Source organism: Canis aureus, chromosome X (assembly GCF_053574225.1).
Source record: "Canis aureus isolate CA01 chromosome X, VMU_Caureus_v.1.0, whole genome shotgun sequence".
NCBI classification, from domain to species: domain Eukaryota; kingdom Metazoa; phylum Chordata; class Mammalia; order Carnivora; family Canidae; genus Canis; species Canis aureus.
Window position 1 is genome coordinate 32,310,055 of NC_135649.1, and position 20,597 is coordinate 32,330,651.

Here is a 20,597-nt window from a genome sequence, read left to right on the forward strand (position 1 = left end):
CTCTTTGGAGCATGATTCCTCCTCTTCTTCACTAGGCTGGCTCCTGTTGCTTTAAACCTGAGGCTGGGGGCAGGGAGACTTGGCTCAGGCATCTCCCAGGTAGACCGTGAGTTCCTTGATGGTGGGCACAGTGGCTGTTGGCTTGAGATGTTGAATGACTAGCATAGTATCACTGAGTCCTGTGCGTAGCACACAATGGAATCTCATCAAGTGTTTTTTTGAAATAGTTCATTAATGTGGTCAGTTTCAGAGCCAGAACCTGGGAGTCCAGTGCAGAGGAAGGACCCAGATTAAGATGAGAGACCCAGCTTCGGGTCCCTCCCTTGCCTGTAACTAGCTGTGTGGTCTTGAGCAAATCACCTTGCCTCTCTGGTCTCTTTCCTCATCTGTATCACCAGGGCAGAGAAACAGGTGTTCTGAGTCACTTCCAGTTGTAAATATGTTAGTTCACCAGGTCTGCCCCGCCCCCCCTTAAGCAGCCTTGTGACCCTGCTGTCACATGCCAGGCCAGCTGCCTACAGCTTTGTGGTTATGTTTTTGCACCTGTCTCAGAATTGGGGAAAAGGAGGATGGTGGTGGTGGTGGGGAACCCAAGGAGGACCACTGGAGCCAGTTTTCATTGAATAAGAGCCATTCTAAAGGCAGGGGAAAATAAATAAATAAATAAATAAATAAATAAATAAATAAATAAAGGCAGGGGAATTAACCTGACCATATTTGCAGCTTACAGGAGACATATGAGGCCAAAAGGAATGAGTTCCTAGGGGAGCTCCAGAAAAAAGAAGAGGAGATGAGACAGATGTTCGTCCAGAGAGTCAAAGAGAAAGAAGCTGAACTTAAAGAGGCAGAGAAAGAGGTAAATATGACCCTGACTGTCCAACAGGCAGGAAGACGGGGCTGAGCTTGGGCAGAGCCCCGCAGCTTCCAGGCAGGAATGGGGCAAGGCATCTGCAGCCCTGCCTTGGCTGGTACCAAGGGAAGGCCGCAGCAAGATCTGTGTCTTCTTCATCCCTCATTCCCCAAGGCCAGGCGGTTACTTTATTCTCTAGAGCCGCCCTCTCCCAAATGGTAGCCATGCTACTTATATTTAAATGAATTTAAATTAAATAAAATTTAAAACTCAGTCCCCCAGTCCCATTAGCCACATGCTAAGTTGTCCTGCAACTACTGTGTGTCCTATTGGACAGCACAGATATAGAACATTTTCATCACCGTAGAAAGTTCTGTTGGGCAATACTGCTCAAGAGTCAAGACCAGAGTCCGTGGCATGGATATCGGATTTTTTTTTTTCAGTTTCCCTTTCCAAAAGAAAATGCCACCCAGTACGTTTGGAGGAGAGGTGAGAGGATCTCAAAGATAAATGAATGAAAGGCCAATAGACAGAAACTAGGTTAGAGCAACTGACCACCACCGTACCCCAAGGGACTAGTAAAAAGCTGGTCTAGACAGCAGGCCTGTCATCCACCACCCCTTACTAAGTCCCAAATACCTGTAAGACCTGGAGACCTGACCTCCTACATGGTACGCTTTGAGTGCTACGGAATCCTAAATTCTCTCCAGAATCCTCAAAAGAAATACTCAGTATTTGTACTGTTCTCCTTTGGGTGTCTGGTTCTATTCAGGGCTAGCTGAGTCTCCCCTTGGTCAAAGCTGAGGTCTCTGCCCTCATTCCATTTTATAAAACTCTTTTATCTCCTTCCATGTCTGAGGACAAGTATTTCCTTTGACCAGCTTTGGCATTGCTGAGGTTTTCTCTGCAACCCATGGTGATCCTCCTTGACCGGAGGGGGTAAGGAAAGGCAGGGGCCCCACTCACATTGGGCGATCTCGCTATATAATCCTCTAAAGAATGGATTAACCTTGGGCAAATTCCTTAACTTCTCTGACCTCCTGTTTCCTCATAAAACACAGAGAATCACAGAATATTTCTTGATGCTAATTATTAATTACTATTCATTAATAATAGTTCTGTGACTACATTCAAGAGCAGAAATGTGGAGGTGAAGTGACAGGAGAAGGGACTTCCCCAGAACATGGTGCCTTGGTGCCATCGGGGCAGTCCCTGGCAGAAATGTCTCCTCAGGTCCCCCAGTCCTGCAGGATGGCAGCCCTGCCGGTCCCCACTTAACCCTGGGCTTGGCTCCTCGAGGAGCTGTTCCCAGGGGACACTCCTCAGACTCCCTGTGCTCCCCTGCCAGCTGCATGAGAAGTTTGACCGCCTGAAGAAACTACACCAGGACGAGAAGAAGAAGCTGGAGGATAAGAAGAAATCCCTGGACGATGAAGTGAACGCCTTCAAACAGAGAAAGACAGCAGCTGAGCTGCTCCAGTCCCAGGGCTCGCAGGCTGGAGGCTCACAGACTCTGAAAAGGGACAAAGAAAAGAAAAAGTAAGTGGTAGGCTGCTCTGGGCCTGTGACTCCTTCCTACTCCTGCTCATCCCCTCAGTGCAGGGCCTGGAGACTCCGGTGGAGGCCTCATGCTGAGGGGTAGTGGCCAGAGGTGACCTGTAGACTGACAAATGCATTTCGGTCCCTGTAACTGGTCTTTGTGTCCCCTGAGTTGGGGGAGGTGAGAATAGGGGAGGGTTGTAGTCCCCAGGGGCACAGCCCCTCTGCTTTGCTTTTGGGAAAGCCCTGTAAGCTCTAGGTAGGAGGAGAGGGAGGGATAGAAGACAGGCAAATGGAATGTGGAATGTGGGAGGGGAGCAAGCAAGGAGGAAACCATGAAATCTGTAGTGTTGTAAGAAAGAGGTGAATGAAAAGAGGGACCCCCCCCCCAGAGGGTAGAGGAGAGAGGGCACCTCAAGCAGAAGCCTCTGGGCACCCTCTTCCTCCCCAAGAGGTTGGTGCTGATCTGGCTCACAGGCCGCCTTGTTTGTCCTGTGTTTGAGGGGTTCACCTCCCCATGCCTGAAGCCCCCCAGCCCCATTTTCTCACTTAGCTGCAGCCCAGTCCAGGTCTCCCACCCTATGCCATCCCTCTCTCTTGGCTGCTTCATTGCTCCTGGCCTGAGGTGCTGAGAGCTTACTGGGGAGCCCCCAGATGGTAGTAGACTCCACGTGCCCCATCCTTAAGCTGGGCAGTGATGGCACAGTCTGTCCCTCTATCTCCCCTGGTGTGTGGTAAGGCAGGAGAGCAGGGGCTCCTGCTTACATGTGGGTCCATAACCCTGAGCTGACTGCAGGCTTTGCTGGCTGGAGCTCCCCATCCATCGTCCCGGAACCAGAGGAGAGGAAAGGATTTCTGGTGGGACCTGGGCAGCGCCAGGAAACTATGCCGGGGTCCCTTATGCTGGAGTTGCTTGTGCTGCGAGACTTGGGGGGCCCTCACATGGAGTGTTGGGCCATGTCCTTACCCAAAGGGCCTGAGGATCCAAAAAGTGCCCGTGGTCGATACCTTTTGTTCTCAGCAACCTGTCCCTGGCTCAGCTGCTGGATATCTGCCAGAAGGAGGGAAACATCCTCCTTTCCTCTGGGCCTGGCTGATCACTTAGGAATGAGACAGTGACTTCTGTACAACAGTACGACAGTTAATATTTGAAGGCACTCGATTTTGCGATCCATTTATTCAAAAGTGTAATTTGAACACGTTTACCCACTAGTCCACAGATTTTTGTTACTGAGTCACCACACTCTGTGTCAGATTCACTCACTCATGACCTTGATTTGGTGTTACCTGATGGATAAAGTTTAACTAGTCAGAAAAAAAAGCCTCTTTGGACATACTGTATATTAACTGATTGGGCCTTGTGTGTTAGTTGCACCTGCAGGAAAGGGTTCCTATTTTTAAGATCAGAAAAACCTAAATTTGTCTCCTCGTTCTAACCTGTTGCCTTCTTGGCCTGTGGTATTTATTAACTCAATCCCTGGGGCAGCCTCACAGCCTGCTTGCAGGAATTAGGAGATTCCTTTGTTTGAACCCCACTGACACTAAACTATAAATATTCCCTACTTAGATGTTCAGTGGAAGTTCCTCCCAGACCAGGCTCTCTCTTAGTTGTCTCACATGAACTGATCTCCCCTCTCCCACTCCAGGCAGAAGACCCTACATAGGGAGACATGTCTCTCCAGTCTCCAGGAATATTTGGGATTGGTGACAGCACCTTTCCCAACTCTGAGATGGGTGAAGGCCTTGCTGGCATGTGGCACCTCATATTAGTGACCAGGTTCTGACAAAATAGACTGTCCTCTTCCTTCCTTCCAGATATATAAATGGCCCCAGGCCTGGGCTGCTTCTGTAATTCCATGAAAAGTTGGCTAACTTCTGGAAAACCTTTCTTTACATCTGTGCCACTCAGGGCCCATGGTGATGATGGCGGGGATAGGTTTTGAGGGCAGAAGTGGGGGTAGTGGGCACTGACTCTTAAAAGATGGTGGTTGGATCTAATGGAGTCACACATTCAGAACTTCCTTTGGCTGCCCTTAAAGAGATTAAGAGAGTACCGGTGTTTTAGGGGTCCCTACCAGCCCACCGTCCCTCTCTCCCACCCTCTCTTCCTCGTTTCCTTTGATCGCTAACCTTCGTTGTTTGCGTCAACTCATAATATTGGATTTCTCCTCAAGCTCACTCCATCTTCATCAGCTCTTACTGTTTTACAGTTAACTCTGCTGTTTGCTGCATGCTGCATGAGACCCTGGGTCCTGGTAAGCTTTATTAACTCTAAGTAGAACTGGCAGTGGCTTCTACAAAAGCCAAATCCCGCCCCCCACCCAACACAAATATCTAATCATGAAAAAAAGTGCTTCACTCTCCTAGCTCTTGTGACTGACAGTATTAAGAAATAGTTTGCTGTAGTCTCAAGTGTACATGTGGAATGTTTGCCTGCATGATGAAAAGTGGAGTGTTTTCAGACTTGCTGCTAGAACAGTTAAGTAGCATAGGTAGATCCTGTGATCAGTATCTCATGCCTTAATCATTGCTTTCAAAATTAACTAACGTGTAGCGATGAGGGAAATCACTGGGCTTGCAAGTCTGTCTTACAATGTCAGAGTGGCCTTGACCCCCAGGTTTGGGAATGTTCCAAGTCAATGGAAACTTGCTTCTCTATTTCCCTCTGGTGGCTATTTCTTATCCAAGGGGTTCAAATTCTCAAATTTCCTTTCGCTGTGTGCCTCCCCCAAAAACTATAATAAAAGTGGAAGCAGCTTGTAATAGTTTATAGGTTGATTATACCAATGATTAAGCACCTTCTATCTGTTCTTTTAGACTCAGTGAGTAGGGAGGGAACATAATTAGGAACATAATTAGGCTTATTGCTATTTTTTAAACCTTACCATAGAAACTTCTAAACAGGAACAAGAGAGAAGATGGTATAATGAAACCCCATGTGCCCACGACCCAGCCCCCAGACAACTGTCAACATATGGCCAATGCCATCTCATCTATTATCCCAAACCTGCTGGATTATTGTAAAGCAAAAGCTGTATCTTTTCATCTGTAGATACTTTAGCAGGAATCTCTAAGAGATAATGACTCTTAAAAAAACATAACCACAAAACCACCATTAGCACACCTAAAAAATTAACAATTTGTTAACATAAAATTTCTAGCCAGTGCTCCGAATACCCTGGTTGTCTCATAAATGCCTTTTATGTTTGGTTTGTTTGGATCAGGGAATATAAAATACTGAGAAGACTTCTCCCCACTCACCAATGTAGTTTATGATTTAAATAGAGAGCCTGCTGTTTAGTCGCCAAACTGATTGCTGTAGCTATTGCTCTGGGGACTTCGGGCAGCTGGCAAAACATCCTACTTTCAAGCAAATCTCTAAGAGGAAGTCCACAGAGGCTTCTGAAACGTAAGGCCCCTGAAATTGGGCCAAAGGAAACAACCCTAAAAGAACAATGAAATGATATATTGTCTGGCTTGAAGGCAAGTGGTGGAGCCCCTGTTAGTTGATGGGAATTAAACTCCATTTGGGAAGACTTTGAATTTCTAGAGCATCAGTCTACTGCCGACTCTCATGCCTAGCAAAGTGTCTGGCACTCGTAGGAATTCAGTTCATTTGTTTGCCCATGTTCAGTAAGGACCACAAGAAAGATGTATCCTGGGAGGTTAGATTTCAGTTGATTCAGCTTGCAGTGCACATGGCTTGACACAATTTGGTTCAGGTTTCCAAATCCTTGTTAGTAGCCAATATGAAAATGAATTCTGGCAAAACTATAATTAAAGCCATGCTGTACAAGTGAGAGGCAATTGGCCAACAGTGGGAACAGCCAACCCCAACCCCAAGGAGGTTGGCTTTTCCTGGCAGGCTTTTCCCCAGCGGACCGCAAGAGCGGTTCCAAACCAAATAAGGGAGGGAGGCTCCAAGGGATCTGAAAGCCACAGAGGCAGCCTGTCCCCTCCCCAAAGCTCTCATTCCAGGCGCAGATCACAAAGGCCAGGCCTCATTAACTGGAGTGTGGGCTGAGGGGAGGCCTGCTGTTCCTCAGTGGGTTTTGAAATTGCTGGAGGCGCTAGGGGCCCGCACTCTGCAATTGTAAGAGAAATTCCCCTGGGATCCTACACAGTTGTGGCTACTATGCCTCAATGGTTATTGGCCCCTTGGCTCTTAGGGAGGTGTGCACAGTATGTGGACAGTATACATGTGCCAAAATAGGTCCACCTTCCGACACAGCCCAGAATATAGGCCATCACCGGGTTGTTTAAGTCTCTCTTCCCGGGGAAAGTAGACAAAGACTAAAATAAGAGGTGAGCATTCGTATGGCATTTTAATGCTTTTCAAAGGGTTTCCCCAGATGACATATAATTTTCACCTTACAACAGTCCTGTGAGGTAGAGCAGAAAGGAATCATCTTCAGTTTGCCAATGAGCGAATGAAGGAGTGGGGAATTTCAGAGACTTACCAGGGGTCACACAGCAAGTTAGTGGCAGAACTGGAACAAGAATGCAGAACTCCTAATTCCTAGCATAAATGGCTATTTACGAGAGAGAGAGAGAGGAGAAAAGAGGTGCGTGTGTGGAGAGCTGTATGGATGTATTCGGTCTGAGGAAGGTGACTCAATGTTCAAACATACTCCCATATGCATGTGCTTGTAACAGCCCCCCTAGACATCTAACAGCCTTGATTTAATGAGATAGATGTATTCTTTGGGCAATAAACAGAGGCTTAGAAACACAGGCAAGGAGTTCTCAACACTGCAGTGTGATGGAAAGAGTCTTGATCAAACAGCCAAGGGAAACAATCTCTGACCCTGTGACTCTTTCTTTGTGACCACGGAAAAGTCAGCTGGTATCTGTGTTCCCCGGTCTCCTCCTATGTTGAATGGAGATTGATGCTACTTGCTCTGTAAATGTCCCTGGCATGAAGTTTACATGAGAGAAAAGTCAAAGTGCTGTGTGAACACAGACCCATAATGGATTGCCATAGTTCAGGTTTTCAGGTAACTGTGGTCTGGACCCTATTGCAGACCCCTCAGCCATCCCTAGATACTTCTCAAGCAATCTTGCCCCTGGGAGGGGGGTACCAGTTAGCTAACTGGGGCTGCTCCAGAGTCTAACTGAGGAGAAACCTCCACCTCATCTGCTTTCCCTATAAGACAAGGCAATTCGTGGCTGAGAGCCTGGCCTTCTACCCAGTGGCCTGAGGCACCCCAGAGATTTGGTGACAGGACTCCTGTATAGTGTCTGGGTGGGCGTTAGGACCTAGTAATTCAGAAGAGATAAAGTATTCTCGGGGCTGTTGATAATTATTTTGCTTAGCTCGTGCCACTCTACTGCCACTTAGAGGTGTGTGGGGGCGCACGCATGAAAGCATGTTCCCAGGAGCCAATGCGATGAGACCTTATTCTAACATAGCTGTATTCTAATTTATCCATTAGTCATCATGACAATTTTCTTCTAACCTTTTTGTTGCTGTTGTTGTTATTGTTGTACATTAATCCATCCATTCATTAACCCAAGTTCTCTTTTCATTTTCAGTTTGGGCTTCCTGTAGACGCCCTTTTCCTGCGCACCAGAGCTGGGCCTCACTTTCTCTAACTCCCCCTTAACACGTCTGAAGGGGCACACAGCCCATGCCCTCCCCTCTCTTCCTGCCAAAGTTTATAGAAGCCTTGGGGGTCTGAGGATGGTGTCTGGCCTCTGGTCAAGAAGCCAGCAGTCACATGGCTCAGAGATGGCTTGTGCATCCCAGTCCCCCTCCCGTTGCCCCACCCACCCCCCAACCTGCCAACCCCCCCCCACTCCACCAACCCCTTCCCCACCATCTTTGCCAGACCCTAACGTGTTCAAGGGTCCCATCTGCTAGTCTCCACCATCAGCTCCCCTGTTCCAATTCTGATCGGTGCTTGGTTCCCTGAAGTATCTGCCTCCACCAGGGCTGGGTAAGCGCTGATCATTCCCGTTACTGTCCAGGCCCTGGGCTTCCTTGAGCACCCCCAACCCCCAACGGGAGCCTGGCCCCTTCTGAGAGGGCTCCAAAAGGAGACACTCTGGTGCCTTTTGTTCTGGCCTCTCAGCCCAGTCTTTCCCAGTTTTGAGTTGCTCTAAGTAAGTGCACTAAAGTTGCGTTAGAAGTCCAGAACGAGTTTATTTACGCCAAGCCCTTTCCAGAAAGCATGACTGCTGAAGAAAATGGCATACATTTCTGCTCTCTATAATTCTGGGTACCCTACAAATGCAGAGGGAAGAATAAACCTGAATATTATTACCAGCCTAGTGTCTTCAATAATAGACTTCTGGAACTCTTCTGCAGTGCCTCACTATCCCTATAACCTCCCTTAGGGCTCTGCACCATCCCAGTCGGGCAGGGCCCAGGAGCAGGTTCATGTTGGAAGCTGCCAAACTGGGTGGTCAAAGAAGCAGTGTTAACCAGGGAAACATAAATTAGGGATTAATCTTCACACAGATGAAATTTAAAGCAATGATATTCCACGAGATCAAGAGAGAAATTAGAGATAGAAAAAAACAAAAAACCCCAGAGAAGCAGTGTTTTCAGTTTTTTGCTCTGCTGAGTCTTCCAGTCTGTTTATTTGGTGCATGTGATGAGTTTTGATCTGTATTTTGCATGCATTCCCCACCCTCCACCCCCCCACACCCCCTCATAGGAAGAGGTGAGACAATCCGCTGGGGAGGAAAGAAGACATGTTGCATCTCAGAAGGTTCCCTGACTTTATCTCCAGTCTAAGGATGTGATATTTTAAAAAAGATTCCAGCCCCAATTTTTATAATGGACCCATCTGCTGGTGGCTTTGCGAACCCCTTTGAAGTAGAGAACCCTCCACTGTCAGGGCCACGAGGTACGATGGCCTTTGGTATTTGGCCAGCAAGAAAGAGAGAGCGAGGGAGCGAGCAAGCGAGCGAGCTGAAGGTCACCTGGCAATGATGTGTGGCTAATGCTCCGTTTTTCTGCCCTTCCTTTGCAGTAATCCATGGCTGTGTACTGAATAGTATTCCCCGCTACAGCTGGACTGGACTCCATTTAGCCTTTTAAAGCCAAGGTTCTGATTTTAACTGACAGCTTTCCTTTGGGGTGCCAGGCAGCAGCCCCCACCCCTGTCCCTGCCGTGTACTTCCACTTGGAGTCCCACCTCTTCTGAGTTCTGCCTCCGAGTCCACTGGCACTGATCATGACTCTTCTCTCTCTCTCTTTTTTTTTTTTTTTGATCGCCTTTTATTTTTTTAATTTTCCAAAACACACAGTTAAACCTGGCTGTGCCAAATTTTCAGGGCTTTTTGAAGCATTGAGAATGGGGAGGGAGGGGTTTCCCTCTCTCTTCCATAATAGGTAATAAATAAAAGGAAGTGGTAAAGTAGAGCAAACAAAAAGCAAACGTACACACACCCTTTATTTTTTCTTGTTGGCAGAGCAAGAGTGCAGTTTTGATGGGTATTGTGGGGTGAGTCACTGATTGGTTAGTGGCCAGAGGCAAGTTTGAAGTATACACTAGTTTCTTGAGAAAAATCCAAGTCTCACAGTGGAGCATTTTAGGAGACCCCATGCTTGGAGGTTCCAAACAAAACAAACAAAAACGTGAATACTCAGCCAGTAGCTCTGAGAGATGCTAAATTAGGGCTGACACGTCTCCTTGGGAAAGGCATCTTATTTGCTGCTTTGCTGTCTCTCCGTCCAGTTTTACAGCTTTCCTAAGAATCCCAAACTTACAGGACCAGCTGATCTCCTTTTCCCTGGGTTATTATTTGCATCACAAATAATAGGGCCCTCATTTGCATTTGTTTACACATTAACTACTTGAGGCCTGAAGAGCTCTGAAAACTTCATAAGTAGCAGACTGCCACCTGGCCTTTGGGAAAACTTCAGAGACCAAGCAGGAATTTCGTGTCAAGGGAGAAATTTTGGTCTGTCAGACGCAACCCAAAGGAAACAGACCTGGAGAAGTCGAGGGACTTGCGATATGTCCCAGTGCTGCTTGGTGGCAGAAGCCAGGCGAAATTCAGTGTCCCCTGACTCTGGATCCGTTTCACAAATGGATTCAACCTCTCCTATGTGGTGCTGGATACCAAGGTCCTTTGATGTTCAGAGAAAATGAATAGTTAGCATTGCAGGGCCTTTGAGGGTTTTTTCCCCCCATAGAAAAATATCTGAGGATGGAGTGGGTAGGAGCGGGCAAAGCAGAGGACTCCAGGCCAGCTCCTGAACTGAGCGTTTCTGCTGACGGCGCCTGTTGGCTGGTCAGTTTTCCTGGAAGTCTGGAATGGGGCCCAGGCCTGCGAATGTTCAACAGGTGCCCTACATGATCCTTGTAATCAAGGAAGTTTGGTAAACAAAAAAAGTCTAACTTGTGAGTAAACATAAGGCCTTTAGAAAGTTGATTAAAAGGATTAAAATAGTTATTTTCCTGGGTAGCTTTTCTCACTGTCGACAGAAAGGGGGTCCCCCCCCCATTCAGTGAAGAAGGTTTTTAATCAGTACAATTGTTATTTTTTTAAAATACCCTGAGTACTCTGTTAACTTGTGGTGAAACAAATCCAGTCATCAGAAATGGTCTGCGCTTTTAATTTTCCCAGACTGGAATGGAAAGGCTTTCCTGAAAAATCCCCATATGTGATCACATACACTCACACGCCATTTGTTTTAAGCCGAGAACTTTGCTTTTCCTTGCTGCGGTGCAGATCACTTTTGGTTTTGGTTTTAATCATCTGGCATTCACATGGGGCTGTTTTCCATTAAAATAAGAAGCTTCAACCGGTGTGTGGTGTTCTTAAAACCTTCTCAGCAGAGTTCCAGGTGGTTATGGTCCATCGGTGACTCCATTTCTAACCTGTCTTCTTCGAGTATAATCTGTGCTACCTCACACTGCCCACTCCCCTTGCCTTGTCTTTCTTTGAATGTCCTTTTTCTTTGGCTAATTTCCTGTTTTCTTTCTCTTTCTCTCTCCCTCTCCAGCTTTTTTTAATCTTGTCTTCAGCAGCTGCACTAAGTCTAAAGGAGAAGACTGCCATTATATTGTCTCAAACCAGAAACTACCCAATCCCCTCCCCTCAAACTGCGCACATACTCACACCACACACTCAACAGGTGTTCATGTGGTCCTGTGTCCAGGCAAGAAGCTCTCTCCTGGCTTACATGGTATTTTCAATGAAAATGTCTTGTCCTGACCTAACCAAGGCAGGAAAAGAACCTTCCAAGCTGGAGAATGGACCAAATGTAACCTCAGAGAGAGAACTGCAGGACGACTCACCCAAGTGTAAGTGACTGGGGCAGGAGGACCTCAGCTGTGGGTGTGGAAGTGTTGTCCACGTTTTTCAATTTTCCTTTTTAAACACCGATTCTCCAGTTCAAAGGGTTGACAGTCTACAGCCACTATTAAACATTTCTGAGTATGGAAGAGAAAGTCAAGCGACAGTCCAGTCTTCAGCATTGACGGGCCTTCTGCAGACCACCCTGCCCCCAGCAAGGGGGAAAATGGATCCACTCACACTCAGGTGGGGAAGAGAAAGGCAGGAGGGGGTTTAAGCTTAGTAAGCGAAATTACTCCATTTAACCCTCCAGGGCCAGTTGGGGTTTTGAGAGAGGTTTCTGCACAACCTAGGATTGGCAAGGAGAGCTTTCATGTTGATCAATCTGAGTTGAATTCATTGGCTTAACTTGCATCAAAATCCGTGTGAGTGTGCTCATTACCGTACATCCCTACAACCATTGCCATTCCACTGTCCTGGCATCTCCTGAGAGAGCCTCTTTGCATGTTTTCCAGAATCTGTGTTTGTTTTTCCTTTCTTCTCTTTGTTCTTTTTGTTCAAAAGTGTGACCGGTCCCTGTCCCTCTGGGGCTTTCATTCGCCAGGAGAAACATCCCAAAACCAGCACTGTTTAGCTTGATACCTTTCTAATGTCCATGTCAATTTTCAATAAAATTCAAAGAAATGCTCAATGGTTGTGTGATCTGATCTTAAATCGTCAGGTGAAGTATTCCACCACGGTTTGCCCCAGGAGGAGTGGGTATCTGCCTTCCACGTGGGTGACTGAAGAGGCTCAGGGAGGCAAGCCCATACACAAACTTCGTAGGTGGGCTACTTTGTGCCCCCCTCTCCATTTGGGCCTGCAATTCCCTTGGGCAGTGTGGGGGTGAGCAGGAAGTCCTACTTTTCCTTCATTAGCATGTATTTAACTGATGCATTGAGCTGATTATCATGTAGGATAAAGGGTGGAGAAAGTGGAGTTCCAGATCCTACCAAGCAAGATTCTGGTGAGTTTTAGTTCCTGAAGGAAAAGAACTCTGAACTGCATGTCATCTTTCATTCAATCTTGTGATGGGAGCCGCCCGGAAATTCATGAACCTGACTGTCCATTAAGACTTGAAAATATGGGATCCCTGGGTGGCTCAGCGGTTTAGCGCCTGCCTTTGTCCCAGGGCGCGATCCTGGAGTCCGGGATCGAGTCCCGCGTCGGGTTCCCTGCATGGAGCCTGCTTCTCCCTCCTCCCGTGTCTCTGCCTCTCTATGTCTATCATAAATAAATAAATAATTTAAAAAAAACTTGAAAATACTTGTATAGATAGCAAGTAGGACTGTATGTGTTGGGTCTACCAGTGAGGGAAGCCTCCTGGTGCCCCCAGCATTATTAAGGTGGGCAAGAGGGGAGAAGGGTTAGCTTTCTACAATTCTGGTTGCGATCAAGGTAGGGTTTTCTCCCCTCGGTTTCATTTCCCGATTGGCCCAATGCTGGAGACTGGAGACCTGAGACCCGAGACCCGGAGAGCCGTTCCTATCCTCTCCGAACCCGAGGAAACGACACTGACCTGCGTATGCGCAGCTCGCACACTAGAGGGCAGGAGAGAGCAGTGGCTTGTGACGTCACTGAGCGGTGGCAGGCACCGAGTGTGTGTGGAAAAACACCGGCTCTGGAGCCAGACACCCTTGCTGTCGGTGTGTGCTCGGGGGCAAGTTGGGTTAAAAACTTCTCTATAAAAGGAAAATAGAAGTAATGCTCTTGCAGGGTGATTGTGAAAGCTACATGAGCTAATGTAAATTAACAACCTGGTTGTTCAATAAACCATATCCCTTATTAAGGATAGAGTTTTCCCTTTACTTGAAGTACCTTAGGCTCCTCTTATCCAGGGTTCCTCAACCTCAGCACTATTGACATTTGAGGCCAGAGAATTCTTTGTCATAGGGGCTGTCCTATGCCTTGTAACACCTTCAGGAGCATCCCTACCCACTAGATGTCACTAGCACCCTCCCGTCCCCCAAGCTGTGATAACCAAAAATGTCTCCTGGGGGGCAAAATCGTCCCATATGGAGAATCATTGTTGTAGGCCAGGGGTCAGCAAACTTTTTCTATAAAGGACCATCTGGTAAGTTATTTTACACTTCGCAGGCAATGTGGCTTCTGCAACTGTTCACTGTAGCGCAAAAGCAGCCATAGATAATATGTCAAAGGGTGAGCATGGCCTTGTGCCAATACAACTTTATTTATAGATCCTGAAATTTCAGGGCACCTCAGTGGCTCAGTGGTTGAGCCTTTGGTTCAGGGCATGATCCTGGGGTCCTGGGATCAAGTCCCAAGTCCTGCATTGGGCTCCCCCACAGGGAGCCTGCTTCTCCCTCTGCCTATGTCTCTGCCTCTCCCTCTGTGTCTCTCATGAATAAACAAATAAATTATTTTAAAAGATACTGAAATTTGAAATTCACACATGAATTTCATTTTCCCATGTCCTGAATTATTATTCTTTTGATTTTTTTCAGCCATCAGATAATGTAAAAACCATCCTTAGCATGAGGACCTTACAAATGCAGGCAGTGGGACCAGATCAGGGCCGTGAGCCATAGTTTGCCGACCCCATTTCTAATGCATTTTAGTGCTGGTTGGTGTATCATTGAACCTGAAGGTGTTACAAGTAACTGGCCAGTCAAGAGAAATCCAAAATGAAGACAAATGGCTGACAACTTAATGCAAGTTAGTGGGGGGGGGGGGTGTGTGTGTGCAAGGAATGGGCTTAACTAAAATTTGCATACAGTTTTGCTAGAGCATAGATGTGGGGCAGGGGGCTGCTGTGGCATTGAGGGACTGCTCCTGGAGCACTGCTGAGCAGGTGACAATGCCAACTGCTTCTAGGGAGAGAACTGGGCCTCTGAAACCCTCCAAAAGGCCTAGCAGCCAGGGCTCCAGTTGTAAGCACTGAGGTTAATCAGTATCCTCACTCATCTGAAATGGGAGATTCATTGCTTTGCTAAAAGCACAGTTTTCTTGCAAAGTCATTCTTTTAAAATGTGGGTACCCCTGGAAAGAGTTGTGCATCAGACAGTAGTACCTCACAGTAGTTTTGGCACCTGGTCCTACCTTGACATTGGTGTCTATCCAGATCCTGCACTACCTCTTACCTTGTTTGGCTTGGACTTTAGAAGGTACCTGCTCTAGGCTCAATACCTATAAAAATTATAAGTCTATCTGTTATGTGTAGACCTGGGGCCAAGCACCTTATCTTGGTTTGGGGCTTAAATTACTCATCCTCAATCCAATAATAAGGATATATTGAACACTTCCCGGTGGGTTTGGCCCTGTGCCCCATGCCATGGAGTGTATTGTTGCATGAGATCTAGTTAGACACTGCTCTTGAGGGACTTACAGACTAGCCACATCTTATCTACTCAGCCCTATTTTTCAATCCTTCCTAATATCCAGTCAACATTCCAGCTCATCAGCCTGCACATGCCTCTCCTGGAGTTACATGAACTATTGGTTAACTTTGAAATATCCTCTACTGATTGAAATCCTGCTTTTGAGGCCCAGGCCCCTCTTTCTCCTTGAAGTCTTTCTTGATCCCATCCAAATACCCTGATCTCTTCTCCATTTTCATACTTTCTTTCTTTTTTTATTTTTATTTATTTGTGATAGTCACAGAGAGTGAGAGAGGCAGAGACATAGGCAGAGGGAGAAGCAGGCTCCATGCACCGGGAGCCCAACGTGGGATTCGATCCCGGGTCTCCAGGATCGCACCCTGGGCCAAAGGCAGGCGCCAAACCGCTGCACCACCCAGGGATCCCCATTTTCATACTTTCTAGTTGAACTTTTATCATCTTTTCTGCCTCCTGTTTGAGAGACCTCCCTTCTCAAGAGATGGTAAGCTTCCTATGGGTAGGAACATCATTTATAGCCTGTCAGAAAGCCCAGTCAAGAGCCAATACACAACAACATGTAATTAAGAGGTAGCTAGATTGAGATTCTTTAGCATTGTAGGGAGCTATTACACTTTAAAAAAAGATTTTTATATATTCATGAGAGACACAGAGAGACGCAGAGATATTGAGAGAAGGAGAAGCAGACTCCTTGCAGGTAGCCCGATGTGGGACTCGATCCTAGGACCCTGGGATCACGTTCTGAGTCAAAGGCAGATGCTCAACCACTGAGCCGCTCAGGTGCCCAACTATTGCACTTTTCATTTTTTAAAAAGATTTTATTTATTTATTCATGAGAGACAGAGAGAGAGGCAGAGACACAGGCAGAGGGAGAAGCAGGCTGCATACAGGGAGCCCGACATGGGACTCGATCCCGGCTCTCCAGGATCAGGCCCTGGGCTAAAGGTGGCGCTAAACTGCTGAGCCACCCAGGCTGCCCCTATTGCACTTTTCAAACATTTAATTTTGGAATTGAGTTATGAGAATACTATAAAGTATATCCACATACTCTTGACTCAGATTCACCAGTTGATAACAATTTGCCTCGTTTGCTTTATCATTGGGTGCTCTGTGTATACAGATATAGATCTATGGATAGCTATACATTTTTTTTTTCTGAACTATTTGAAGGTAATTTACATGTATCATGGCTCTTTTCCCGTAAATATTTGTGGGCATTTCCTAATAATAAAGACTGGGTGACGGGCACTGAGGGGGGCACTTGATGGGATGAGCACTGGGTGTTATGCTATATGTTGGCAAATTGAACTCCAATAAAAAAAAATAAGGATGTTCTCTTATATAATCACAGTTATCAAGTTCAGTAAATTTAACATTTTTACAACACCTGTATCTATTGAATAACATGATTTATAGCATTTTTTTCTTGCCATATAGGATTTAGTCTAGGATCACCCATTGTGTCCTGTCTATGCTCCTTTAATCTAGACTCTTCCTTTGTCTGTTTTGACATTGATATATATTATCAATGTATGCATGTGCAGGAGAGGGAGCAGAGGGAAAGAGAATCTTAAGCAGGCTCCATGCCCAGTGTGGAGCCCAACACAGGTCTCGCTCTTACAACCCAGAGATCATGACCTGAGATGAAATCAAGAATGATTCACTTAACCAACTAAGCAAGCCAGGCACCTCATGACATTGATATTTTAAAAATCCCAATCTAAAAATAGATTGTTCTCGGGACACCTGGGTAGTTCAGCTGTTGAGCATCTGCCTTCGGCTCAGGGCATGATCCCGGGGTCCTGGGATTGAGTCCCACATCGGGCTCCCTGCATGGAGCCTGCTTCTCCCTCTGCCTGTGTCTCTGCCTCTGTGTGTGTCTCTCATGAATAAATAAAATCTTTAAAAAATACATTGTTCTCATTTTGAGTCAAGTTGTTGCCCAATTTCTCAACTATATAATTATTGGGTTTTTCCCCCTTCTTTGCTACTAATAAACAATTTGTGGGGAGAAACTATAAGTCCATGCAGATATCCTACTCCTCGTCAAAAATTTCCCCTGAGATTTAGCATCTATTGATAATTCTTGCCTGAATCCATCTACAAAATGATGATTTTCCAACTCCAGCACTCCCTTCATATTTATCAGTCAGCACATAGTGTTCGATTGTAAGCCAAGGCCCTCCCTTCTCCCACATTACTTCTTCATCTGCTTAGTACACTGTGGATTTATGGCTTCCCATTTTTTTCAATAGTTCATTGCTGTCCTTAATAATTTTGATGCTCAAATTACCAATATTTGGCCAGTGGGAGCTCCTAGCTATTGCTTTTAATCTGCTACGAAACATTCCTCAAGAAGATATTGTAGCGCAGACTACTCTGGTCAAGAACTTTTGGTGATCTAATTTCTGGGATAACGTATGGGGGGTGGGGCCAGGCTCTACGTCTCTGTCCTTTGTCCTTTAATCAGTCACTGATTCCTCCATAGGAAAGGGTAGGGAGGGAAGCTCAGAGCTGTTAGTGTGTGTAGTGTAAAGACAGTGGCAAGAGCCTGTGTTGGAGCAGAGAAAGATGATGAAGGAGAGGAGGATGGGTGATTTCAGGAAGTTTCTGTATCATTTTAGAATTGTGATGGCTCCCTCCTACACTTCTCTTCAACCATTATTCAAATAATTTACTTCTGTTTAGAGATCTCAGCTCCTGCTCACTAAGGAAATCTCTGTGGCTTGTGAGAAGGGAATGGGCTGAACATAGGTTGGCTGAAGGATTTTTTTTGATTATAAGGATTACCAGGGGGACACCTGGGTGGCTCAGTGGTTGGGCGTCCAGATCTGGTCCCGCATTGGGCTCTCTGTGGGGAGTGAGCTTCTCCTTCTGCCCGTGACTCTGGTTCTCTCTCTGTGTGTCTCTCACGAATAGATGAATAAATCTTTTTAAAAAATGAAGGGTTGTCAGGGAAAGAAGGTCATGGAGAGTCATGCAAATTTTTGTTCCGTTTTCCAGAGGATGGAACTGTTTTTTTCACAGTGGAGTTACAAATGGAATCCAGTTATGGCTGTCCCAAAGCAAATGGCCTCTTTTTTTTTTTTGAAGATTTTATTTATTAATGAGCGACAGAGAGAGAGAGAGAGAGAGAGAGAGGCAAAGACACAGGCAGAGGGAGAAGCAGGCTCCATGCAGGGAGCCCGACGTGGAACTCGATCCTGGGACTCCAGGATCATGCCCTGGGCTGAAGGCAGCACTAAACTGCTGAGCCACCCGGGCTGCCCGCAAATGGCCTCTAATATCAGTTTCACTGCCTCTCATTTTGTAATCCAAGTTCAAAACTCAGATTACAATAATTTGTTGCTATATGATGGAAAAGTTTTTTTTTTTAATTTTATTTATTTATTTTTATGATAGTCACAGAGAGAGAGAGAGAGAGAGAGGCAGAGACATAGGCAGAGGGAGAAGCAGGCTCCATGCACCGGGAGCCTGATGTGGGATTCGATCCCGGGTCTCCAGGATCGCGCCCTGGGCCAAAGGCAGGCGCCAAACCGCTGCGCCACCCAGGGATCCCTGATGGAAAAGTTTTAATCCAAGCTGAGAGGAAGTCGTTTTTATTTTTTCAAATATTTTTCTAGGATATTGAATACAATGCTGATTTTTTTTTTTTACAATGCTGATTTTGATCAAAGTTGGCAGTTAAGGCAGAAATTAATCCAGCTGTGAAATAACAAATCGGCTTAAAATGTAGGCTCCAAGAAAATGAATTTCTCAAGATTGGAACAATGGGAAGAACCTTCATTCATTCATTCATTCAATGATTCATTTAATTCAACAAATATCTCTGGAGTGTCTACAGGAGCCAGGTGTAGGTGCTAAAAGCAAGATGGATGAGTTTCTTGTTCTCATAGAGCTAACATTCCTGGGGGGTGGGAACAGTCAAACTTTAAAAAAATAAATTTAAAAAGTTGATACATGCTGCGAAGGAGAAAGAGGAGGAGAAGGAGAAGAAGAAACAACCCAGGGCAATGCAGTGGCAAATGTCTGGGGAAACACCGGATAAAGGAGTCAGGTGACAGAGATTCTGATCTCAGCTTTGCCGGGAACAATCTGTACAGCCTACAGCAAGTCAATTCACCTCTCTGGCCTTATTTTTCTCACTCATACAAGGGTGACTTGAATGTATGATTTCAAAGCTTCCTTCCTAGTATGTTCTCTGATTTGATGGTTTAAAGACAGCCATTACTTCAATAAACATGAATGCTTACCATTGGGTCAAAGACAAAGCACACTCTGCATAATGGGACAGACAGAAATAAAATCATTATGAAACAGTGTGAAAACTGCTGATATCTTCTGCTCTTCTTAGTCCAATATACCCCTACACATAAGACGTGTCATATAATGAGAAGTATGTCATTTAAAGAGTTAAAGAGTGCAGTGAGTCAAAGCCACCTCATCCAATGGTCCTGCTGCCAGTGGTACGGTGAGTTTGATGCAAGACTATTTTCTCCCTCCCAAGACTGTAATCAGTTCTAGGACAACAGAGAAAACACTGTTTCTTTTTCTTTTTTTTTTAATTTTTATTTATTCATGATAGTTACAGAGAGAGAGAGAGAGAGAGAGGCAGAGGCACAGGCAGAGGGAGAAGCAGGCTCCATGCACCGGGAGCCCGATGTGGGATTCGATCCCGGGTCTCCAGGATCACGCCCTGGGCCAAAGGCAGGCGCCAAACCGCTGCGCCACCCAGGGATCCCCCTGTTTCTTTTTCCTTTGTATTTCTACTGTATTGAGCGTACAGGAGGTGCTGTGTAAATCCCAGCTGAGAGACATTTGTTGATTACTTGACTATCGCAGGTTGGCGCAGACACAGACTGAGGAAGCTGCCTGGAGCAGACCCACAGGTGGAGTGATCCGTGTGACGACAGAGTGATTTAGCCATTTGCTGCTGTGCAGCTTTTAACTTTCTACTTTGAGCTCTTTTTGTGTTTCGTAATATTTTGCACGTTTTAAATTGATACATGACACAGAATTATTTGCAGTTGCGATCCGATCTGTGTAAACATGGTGCCTGTATTTGCCAGCAATTGGAATGGCATATGGATGATGCAAGTGGCTGACTGGAGAAGTGGCGCTGTGGATGATTTTCTTTGCAAGTGTCACATATTCCCTATGTTTTCACAATAAAATGCAAAGCTAATGGCTCACGATGCAGAGGTTTTTAAGCTGGACTGTGAAGAAAAAGCCCCTCAGGGAGCTGACATTTTTTTAAAAGTGTAAAATCTAAACCGAAGTGTCCACCCCTCCCCCATCCCCCGCCAAAAGGCACGGTCCTACTGTCCCACGGCTCAAACCCCAGCAAAAGCGCCAGGCGAACTGTTGGGCCAACAATCATCCGAGGTCGCCTTCCAGGGATTTCACGGAATCCTGTTCCCGAACCTTAGAGAACCTTCCAAAATTCCCTTCCCAAAGTCCCCGCCCTCCGCTTGTCACCGTAGTGCGTCAAAGGCCGTTAGTCGTCACAGGAGGGGAAAATCTACCTCGCGCGAGATTTGGCGACGGAATTTCGAAGT

The 20,597-nt window shown here is 46.2% G+C and overlaps 1 protein-coding gene across 4 annotated transcripts in view; it reads left to right on the top strand.

Annotated features, from left to right (window-relative positions):
- Positions 1 to 12,335, top strand: part of SEPTIN6 (septin 6) — a 67,226-nt gene extending 54,891 nt beyond the window's left edge. The window contains exons 8-11 of one of the 4 annotated variants that reach the window (XM_077889324.1): positions 724 to 856; positions 2,199 to 2,389; positions 4,600 to 4,644; positions 7,925 to 8,657. In XM_077889324.1, the coding sequence (XP_077745450.1) occupies positions 724 to 856; positions 2,199 to 2,389; positions 4,600 to 4,603 (328 nt within the window). In that variant the 3' untranslated portion in view covers positions 4,604 to 4,644; positions 7,925 to 8,657. Of the gene's footprint in view, positions 1 to 723; positions 857 to 2,198; positions 2,390 to 4,599; positions 4,645 to 7,924; positions 8,658 to 9,369; positions 11,151 to 11,351 lie in introns of those variants that run through there. The other 3 variants (XM_077889321.1, XM_077889322.1, XM_077889323.1) reach the window with 3 other exon arrangements.
- The last annotated feature ends 8,262 nt before the right edge of the window (positions 12,336 to 20,597 follow it).